Here is a 9,389-nt window from a genome sequence, read left to right as displayed (position 1 = left end):
AGCAGTTTTCAATTAAGTGCTATCAGACTCCTCTGTGGAGCTTTTTAAAAAATTCAGATGTCCAGGTCTTAACCCAGACCTTCTTAACACTGTCAAGAACAACAAGAACTGTGCTTTCTGAGACGAGCTCCTCAGTAAAAATTCCTTCCTACTCCGCTTAGTTTCCCCGTGCATTCATCACTCACCTCGAACTGGGTCAAATCACCCTCCACACCACAAGCCCATCTCTGAATCTTCAAAGCGGACAAATACTAACCCCTTTGAGAGCTTTAAAATATGATGGAAATTTTAAGTAATGAAGACTGTGGTTAACCAAAGAAACTGGTAATTGTTTGGAATAATAAAAAACAGGAATTCTTTTCTTTTTCTTTTACAAATGAAGTTTAATTGATAATTCAGCTTCAGGAATAAAAATAACTTTCTAAAATGAGAGTATAAACATGTTTATTAAGTGTTTTTCAGAGTTTACTTCTTTTCTTCATTTATTTGCATAGAGAGCTGATCCATTCTCTTGCCTGAATGTTGTAAAGAAATTTAGAGCTTAGGTAGATGAGCTAATTACTCCCATCCTAAAACACCACATATCTCCCTAGTTGCCTCAAAGGCAGAAGGACTTTCTACTTTTCCCGTAATGTTTATGGCTGGAATATAGCACCTGCTTGAAATAAAATAGGGAGTCAGAGTTCACCCTAACCATGACCCCAAAAGTGTCTGGCATTAAACTCATGGACTCGGTTATTTCAGGAATTCGCCAACTACCATCTCCTTCATAAAATGAAGCACATTAAATTAAACTATTACAAAGGTTGAGAGTTCTAAAGGGGCCAATGTAGTCAAAGCCATTATGAATGGAAAATACCACATTTCTGTTGCTGGAAGTCTATAACAATCTGAGGAAACAGACCGTAGGTAAGAAGCACATTACTGCCTTTTCTAGTAACACTAACTGGTTTTTTTTTTGTTTTGTTTTGTTTCGAATTCCTGTCCTGATCCCTGAGGGTGAAGATAGAAAAACAATTCCTGTTTTATTCTCTACAAGCTGTCAACAAGATGGAAGAACGGAGGGAGAAGAAAAATGGATGAGCATTGACAAGACTGAGAGGATGCTGGGAGCACATGGGATGTCCTCCGCGATGAGGATTCAGATGCGGACAGAGCCAGACTCAGATGTGTCGGGGTTCACAGCCAGTCACAGCCACGAACACACCCCACATGCTAACAAAACCGTCTAGTAAGTCCTACTGCATGAAATGAGTTAGGAAATGAATTAGGAAAGAACTTACCTCTGCCTCTGCTGAGAATTAAGCCTTTCCTACTGTTTCCTACGAACTCCTTCTCCTTACCAGGTCACAAACCACAGGCAGGAAGAAGGTCTTCCTGGAGAACTATAAGGGTCCCAGTTTCTGACCTGACCCTTCTCAGAACTGCCACTACAGACACTTGTTTATATGAAAACAGAGCACTTGATAACGGAGAACCTGAGCTAACAAGCTCTAGAGAAAACACAAAGACCTGAAATCAATAAACAATCCTAAAAAACTGATTTTATCTAGTGCTTTTATGTTCCTCACTGGCAATGAAGCTGGCTTTCCTATTTCCTGAGGAGGTCCCTACTCTGGAGGATAAATAAGGCATTGAAACCCACTAATGACTACATAATCCTAAATGATAGACAGCTGACTCATTCATTCATTCATTCATTCATTCATTCACTCATCTCCACTTAAAGAGTTTCCAGGACTAAAGACCTTTTGGGCACTTGGTTTTTATTCCCTGGACAATACTAAATTTAAATATACCTAATTTTTGGATAAGCAAGAAAGTAAAACCCTAATATCCCAACATAGCATGCTAGGGATAATCACATCAACATATCAAACATGAAGAATATTTTTAAAGTATCAAATGTTTAGCAAATTAGCGATTTTTTTCCCCCTATTCTTGAATCTTGGGTATTTTGCAATTTCCCTTTTTTTAATACTTTTCTTCCATCCCTAGAGCCTCCTAATTTCACACTACCTGAGTAATCCGCTGTTTTATCAAAGAAACAAACGAAAACCTGCTTATCTTAGTGTACTCACCTACAAATCCCAAACCAGAGAAACCTACTTATGAAACACACGACCCCGTGCAACAACCGGAGAAACTTCGTTGCGGCCGCGTCACACTGCTGGTAAACCATGCAGGTGCCAACTATTTTTTCTCTCTCTCTTAACTTAATAACGCTTGTCAAAGGTTCCAGGAAACCAACTGTGACTTCAGCTTTTATTGCGTTCTGAGGGGATCAGTGGATACAGAGCCCCGGCATCACAGATCGCTCTCCCCGTACAGGGCGGAGGAGAAGGCGGTGTAATCCAGGGCGCCCGGCACGCTGCCCGGGCCTGAGTAGGCGGGCATCCTCTTGATGCAGTACTGGGCCTGATCCGGGGGCAGCTCTCGGCGCAGCTCCTCCGCCAGGATGTACGGCTGAGAAAGACACACACAAGGATTTGTAAGCTCAACTGCAGAACACGTGGGAATAGACGTGGTTTTCATACTTACACATGGCTTGCGTTTGTTTAGTCTAAATAAAGGGGGAAACGCCGGGAGTCCAATGGGCCCGGGAGCCGAGGACCCACACAAGGCTGCGTTTCCCTGCTAAGAGCCAAGCTGCAAGGTGATTGCTCTTGGAGCCGGCAGGACATTTAATGGGCTTCATAAAGGCAGAGGGAGGACCAGCATCTGCGCTTCTCAAACTGAGCCACCATGCAAGTAAAAAACACTATGACCTAAGAATCGTACTGGAAAGATAAAGGGATGGTTGGTTTATACCATATGCTGATGAGAATGTGGGGATAGTTCACATGATCAACTTTTTTTTTTTTAATGTATACAATACATGTGTTTAGAAAATGGAGTCGTTTTTCTACTCAGTTTATTAAAAAGCTAATTTTGCCACTGGAGAAAACCTCTCTCTAAAGCAAAATAAAATCAACATTTAATAATGGGATGTATGTATTTTCTTAAAGGTCAAATGTCCAAAAGGAAACAGGCTAATTTTAATAAAACAGACTGGCTAAGTAAGAGGCAAAATAAATAAATAGCAAATATGCTACAGTACGGTTTTTGGGGGTATGGGTGAGTTAGGTGAGCTTTGATTTATTACCTCCTGATCCGGTGGGCTCTCTCCCTCTACCCCCATCCTCGGGACACGGGATTAATTTTAAAACAAACGTTACTGTTGTCAGGATAGTTTATCTTGTCTGATGTGATAAGGTAATAAACATGGCTCTGCTGATGTTTTCACATGCTAAATTCCTCCTCCCTCTCAGCCAGAACACAGAGTAAAAGAAACCTATTCCACACTTAATTTATACCTACTAAGATATTGTTATTGTTCGGGGAATGAGAGTCAAAAATTCTGAACTTGCTGTTAAACTCCTACTTAATTTCTAGGCTACAGGTAATGCAAAGCTTGCCAATAGTTTAAAGGACTGAATGGCTATATTTAACTTAGCCTCCAGGGTCGGGCTCAAAGTCAGGGTCACCGATCCTTAAGAAAAGGTTCCCAGTTTCATAGTATCTGAATTGTGCAGTTTCTTCTTTCTGAGTCTTATCTCCTGGCCCAGAATGTAAAATGGAGTTTACACAGTGAAACATACACAAAAAAACTCTATAAAATATGCACTGGGTTCCTTCTGTCAAACTCCCTGAGAGGCCCACACAAATGCTGGGAACAGAATGTCTGTGTTTTCTCTGTTCTGTGGGGGCCACTGTTAGGTTGACTTGCATTTTCTGAATTCGATGCTGACGTGGTTCAAAACACACTAATATCGAAGTGGTTTTTACTTGGCAACGCTGTTTCCTGCTTTACTAGAACAATGCCATGAGCTCCCACAAAAGCAGAAGGAGATCTGTCGTCTACGGCCATACCACCCTGAACGCGCCCAATCTCGTCTGATCTCGGAAGCTAAGCAGGGTTGGGCCTGGTTAGTACTTGGATGGGAGAAGGAGATCTGTCACTGCAGACCTTATCAGAAGCCAGGATCCGGAAGGAGGCAATGACCTGCTCCGCCGTGTCAGTGTCGGCCGTCTCTCTCGTCATGAAGTCGATGAAGGACTGGAAGGTGACGGTGCCTTGTCCGTTGGGATCCACCAGGGTCATGATGCGTGCAAATTCAGCTTCACCCTGAGGCGAGGTTGCAAAGAAACAGGTACTTTAACTGGACACAATCCTCAACAGTGCCATTCCCCGTCCTTTCACTCCTGACATGCAAATTCCTCATGGTTTGAACACTCAAACACTCCCTGCATTTCCCTTCAGTCTTTGGAACAGATTCCCCAGCGGAGTAACTTAAGTTTACTGCCATCAAATGATGTTACAAGTTGCTGTAATGTCAAGCCAGAAGCTCTCAAATGTCCGAATTCCTTCCTCTCTCTGTCCTTGTAGCCCTCAGGCCTGAACGGACTTCTGGAGGAGAACTAAGAGAGCAAGGGAGCTGGGCCTTTCCTCCGACCACAACCAACTGCTAAGTAGAAGGCAGTTCAGAATACGGCCCTCGTAATTTTTATTTTAAGGGTCTGAAAAGAATCAAAGCAGCTCATGTTCAAATACACATTAGAGTAAGAGGGAAAAGAACTTTGAAATTCATCAGGCTACCAAAAGTCATTGAGGTGTTCACACTTTTATGAGGGAACTACAGTTTGCAATAAAGTTGTCTTAAAAAGTTCATGTTTCCTTCCTTCACTAGGAAAAATAAAAATCTGACTGATTACGAATAACAATATATGTTCTGGTTCTGTGAAATGATTTTTATACAGCAGCAAGCAAACCTTCAGAAAGATCACCCTATACAATGAAAGTGAACCGATCCCAAATGTGCGATCACACGCTAAGCTAGTCATTTCCCGTAACGTAAGTCCAAACTCAAAAAACATTTTACAATCCTTGTAAAATGTTAACTTCTGTCTTACCAAATCATAACCCATGGAAATCAAGCAGGCTCTGAAATCCTCGTGATCCATCAGGCCGTTCTTCCTCTGCCGACAAATACAAAGAACAGAGACTCAGAAAATTAGGGACAAAGCAAACAAGTGAAGCGAACAGGACAGAATCCGGTAAGAGAAAGGCCCCGTGGAGCCTTGCCGAGGAGATGGGAAAGGCCACCCTCGACTTCTAAGGGGATGGAACCAACACAAGGATATTACAAAATAGCTTCTTAGAAAGGAAGGAGGAGTCGGGGGATAACCACCAGGCAAAAGTGATAGGAGACTACACATTCACGACAACCACAGGAAAAAACTACCCAGAGCCGTGAGAATGACCCAGTCGGGAACCAACTACTGCCACGTACGACATAGCCCCAAGTGCTCCGAGAAATCATCATGCTCTCGTGGCCCCAAGGGGTCCTCACTTGTGGAGGTCCCCCTTAACAATAGCTCCTAGAACTCAGGCCCAGGGACCCCATAAGCACTCCCAGGCCCGTGGGCCAGGATCGTGTGACCCCTCTAGGCATCACAGCCTCTCCCCATAAACGCCACAAGGGTCTGCCCAGAGCAGCAAGTAGGAAGCCCATACAGATGACAGCTACCACAGCTGAGAAAAGGCCACGTCAGAACAAATGACAACCCCAACTCTCCAGAAACTGAGGCATCACACAAAACCCTAGACGTTAGGGATGTGCATGCTGTGCTAAGACCCTCTGGTCACTTCCTCTCCCCGCCTCTGACCCTCGGGTCCACCTCGCTAAGGCAGCCAATGGCCACCGTCGTGGGAGGTCTCCACTCTAGAAGCTCCAGTAAGAGCCCCTCAGGGCATGTCTGCTGTGCCCTCCACCATTCATACCCTCACTATTCAATAGAAGATGACCCGAAATGTATCCGCATCCCTGACACCTGTCTCCACGACCTCAAGCACACTTCATTACCCCCCCAAACATATACTGCTTAATATTTAAATGCATTTTTTTTTTTAACTTGGCAGGTTCTGCGTTGTCCTCCTCTACGATCTCACTGTCTTGGATTCAAATAGCTGTGCCCCCATCAGAGGTCTATAGTCTGAACTCTATCAGGTCTGAACCTGGCTGCACAGCCCAGAGACTTGTTTTTTAGATTGTGGGGGCCAGTGAGGAGGGGCAGAGAATCTCAAGCAGGCTCCATGCCCAGTGCAAGCCTGACACGGGGCTCGATCTCACGACCTGAGATCATGACGTGAGCTGAAACTGAGAGTAGGCACTCAACCCACAGAACCACCTGGGCTCCCTGCCCAGAGGCATTTTGAGAACCGTTTACTGAGGACTATAAACCATATACACCTGTCCCATACAGAGTAATGAAAAACCCTTTTCTAAGGATCTTTAGCAAATGATATGTGGCCTTAGACGTCACTTTTAGCCATATGATATGCAAACTGGGAATTTTCGTATAAAGGATTGGTTTTACTCAATATGATTCAAATCAAAATCCCAGCAGCACCTTTTTATATGCCCTTATCACGAAAACGGTCATCATCGTTCTGTTGGTGCATTTTCCTTAAAACCTGTCATGAGTCCATTTTATTAATTTAAAAAAATGGGTTTTGTATGTCAAAAGAGTAGGTTAAGTTTTCATTGGAGGTTTCACCTAAATACTTGGGAAATGTACCTCAGGGTTTCATATTTAAATCTTTAGAAAAGATCTAAGTCCAACGACCACACTGCATCTGGGACAGACTTTTCCTTCTGGCTTTGCCATCGACTACAAAGCCACCACCCACCGGCCACCTGCAGAAAGCCACCTGCGAACCTCCAGCTCAAGTCCCCAGGCGCAACATCAGAGCCTAGCACTGTGTTTTTGCTGGTGGTTTCCCTTGGCGTTCATCATCCTGTTTCCCTGTAACGTTTACAGGGCAGTAAGACTTGCACTAAGATCATGAATAGGATTTCCAGTGCATTTTCACATCCCCAGTGCTGCCTTCCGAGCAAGTCGGGGGAGACGTACCCGGTCGAAGTGGTTGAAGGAGGCCCTGAACTCATTCATCTGCTCCTGAGTGATGCCCTTTGCGTCTCTCGTCAGGATCTGGGTCTCCACCTCATTGATGGTTCTGGCGATGGTCGTCAGCAGCACCTCCCACCCGACACGAATGTGCTACCAGAAGAAAAAGGAAATGGTCAGCTCTGGGTTCTTCTGTCCTGTCCATCTTGCCCTCCTGGTTTTCCTAACCGGAGGGCTTAGACCCAGAGGGAGGTAAGTAGGGCTTACCCAACTCTATTATTATCTGTACTTTTCTCATTCTAATTTTTTACTCTTCCTAAGATTTTGTAGTGGGAAGCGCTCAGAAGTGAGAGCGGGATTCTAACAGCGGCAAGTGGCACTTTCTAAATAAAATGCACAATGGAGAGTCTATCTGTCACTCAAAATAGATTTCCATTTACCAACTAGCAGGATGGGTCCAGGGTTACACCTGCCGGCTCCCAGGGGAGCAAACGGGGCCAGACTGGTAGAACCAGGAACCTTCAGTTACTCTCCAAGTAGTGCAATGACTTCACCGTCATGCTAACGAGGACGAGGATGGTGAAAACCAACCCTTCCATAGCTCCTGAAACAGTTCACGGAGCTTTTCCACATAGAGGCACAGGGAAGGCTTGAAGATCCCCCACTTCCATGGGGAAGCACCTCCCACCGGAACAGAGACAAGTGGGGGGGCACCCCAAGAGGTGGTGACACGGTCACAGCGGGAAGCAAAGCCCCAAGCCCGTGTACCTCCATGGTGTAGTTAGTGTGCCTGTTGTCAAAGACCAGTGCCTCCTGGATGAGCTGATGGTCTCCCTCCAGCTTGTCGATGTTGTTCTTATAGTTGATGATGTTGTGCTCGTACTGCTTCAGCTGGTTCATCTGGTCTTCCAGGGCCCCCGTGATCTGGACGGAGCTGCGGGCAATCTCCTGACGGGGCAAGCAGAGGGAGGCAAACCAGTGAGCCGGCCTCTGGGGCCCGCCGTGTGCGAGTCAGGATCCATGGGTGAGCTGCCGAAGCCACGACCGCATGCGACAGCCCCTAGAGTCCCCCGATTTTCTCCAGGGTGGTGGGAAACAGCAGTCCCATGGCGGGACAGCAGTTCTAGCTCTAGTTCATCTAGGTGGTTGGGGGGAGGTGGGAATCAACGGAGATCCAAAACAGCAAAGCAAGAAGAGGGATAAGAGAAGAGTCGTTTCTTCTTCGGCTGCAGAGGGAAGCTCCCTGGGTCCGAGCTGCCCTGTTCTGGAGGAGGCTGGGGGATGTTCTGCAGGAGAGAAGCTGCCAGACAGATTGAAGACCACTGGAGGGTCAAAAGAATTTCATATTCCTACAGCTTTTCCCTTTAAGGAGGAAGCTAATATTGTATCACCAAAAGGGAGGTTGGGAGAAACACATGAAGGGCAACAGGTATCTCTTGGCTGTTCTTAGTGATAAAATGAACCCCCAAATCAGTACCATTCCAAGATCACTTTTCCTTAAATGTTCTGAAAATGCAAAAGATTTGTGACTCTTCCCACGTCCTCCTTAGGGACGGAGGGTTTAGAATCTAGGTCCCACAGAGACTAAACACCAAGAAAGAGCTCCAACATCCTTTTTAATGTCCAAATGAACAGATGGCAGCAAGAGCGGCCTCATCGCCCTTTTCAGTGGGGCCCCCTCACACTGCACCGAGGTCTGCAGGCTACACGAGCTCAGGGACCCAAAGGAGTAAAGCCCGGTGCTACATCAAGGGCCCCCATAGCACTGAGTGGGGCAACAAGCAGAGAAGCAGAAGAGGGGTCACTGTTAGGTCAACACAGGGGCTCATTTCAAGGGCTGCAAGAAGCTCTTTGGAAAGGCACCATCCTACCTCCATCTTGTTCTGGATCCACGGCCCAATGGCGTTGGCCTGTGCGGCAAACTGGCGCCGCAGACGCTCATTGGCATGTTGGCGGGCCAGCTCCTCCTGCAGGGACTGATCCCTGATGGGCACAAGCTGCTTCACCTGTCAGGGACCAAGGGCACAGGGATTAGGGGCCAGCCTGCATCCTGTAGGGGTGTGACCAAGATTTATGCCTATGGTCCAAAGTGCAGGGCGGGGGGGGGGGGGGGCGGACATAGGGAGGGTGGGGGAAAGGGGAAGTAGGGAGACCGAGCGCCCCTACTATAGGAACTGAGGGAGAGCTGGGTCTAGTCCTGGCAGCCATGCAGTGGAAAGGCAGAGTGTGCCTGCATTAAAGACAAGGAGGTCCCTGCAGCCAGGAGTGGGGTGGGGTGGAGGGGTTGGGGAGGTGTTTCAGGGGCCCAGTCCAAAGCGCAGAGGATTTGTGAACCTGAGTGAGGGAGAGCTGACATCTTTATTTTCATGCTCTCTAACTGAAAGTTAGCATTTCCTTCGATTATGAATGTGGGCAGCAAATCCATAGTCATATTTAGC

At 46.4% G+C, this 9,389-nt stretch overlaps 1 protein-coding gene across 2 annotated transcripts in view; it reads right to left on the bottom strand.

The window, feature by feature from the left end:
• Positions 1 to 2,251: 2,251 nt before the first annotated feature.
• Positions 2,252 to 9,389, bottom strand: part of ACTN2 (actinin alpha 2) — a 65,449-nt gene continuing 58,311 nt past the window's right edge. For both annotated transcript variants that reach the window (XM_059170330.1, XM_059170327.1), the window contains exons 16-21: positions 8,823 to 8,957; positions 7,720 to 7,899; positions 6,958 to 7,104; positions 4,954 to 5,019; positions 4,010 to 4,168; positions 2,252 to 2,466 (exon numbers count right to left, since the gene is read on the bottom strand). In XM_059170330.1, coding sequence (XP_059026313.1) covers positions 2,308 to 2,466; positions 4,010 to 4,168; positions 4,954 to 5,019; positions 6,958 to 7,104; positions 7,720 to 7,899; positions 8,823 to 8,957 — 846 coding nt within the window. In that variant the 3' untranslated portion in view covers positions 2,252 to 2,307. The remainder of the gene's footprint in view (positions 2,467 to 4,009; positions 4,169 to 4,953; positions 5,020 to 6,957; positions 7,105 to 7,719; positions 7,900 to 8,822; positions 8,958 to 9,389) is intronic.

This window comes from Mustela lutreola, chromosome 4 (assembly GCF_030435805.1).
Source record: "Mustela lutreola isolate mMusLut2 chromosome 4, mMusLut2.pri, whole genome shotgun sequence".
In the NCBI taxonomy this organism is placed as follows: Eukaryota; Metazoa; Chordata; class Mammalia; order Carnivora; family Mustelidae; genus Mustela; species Mustela lutreola.
This window is presented reverse-complemented; position numbering and strand designations above follow the sequence as displayed.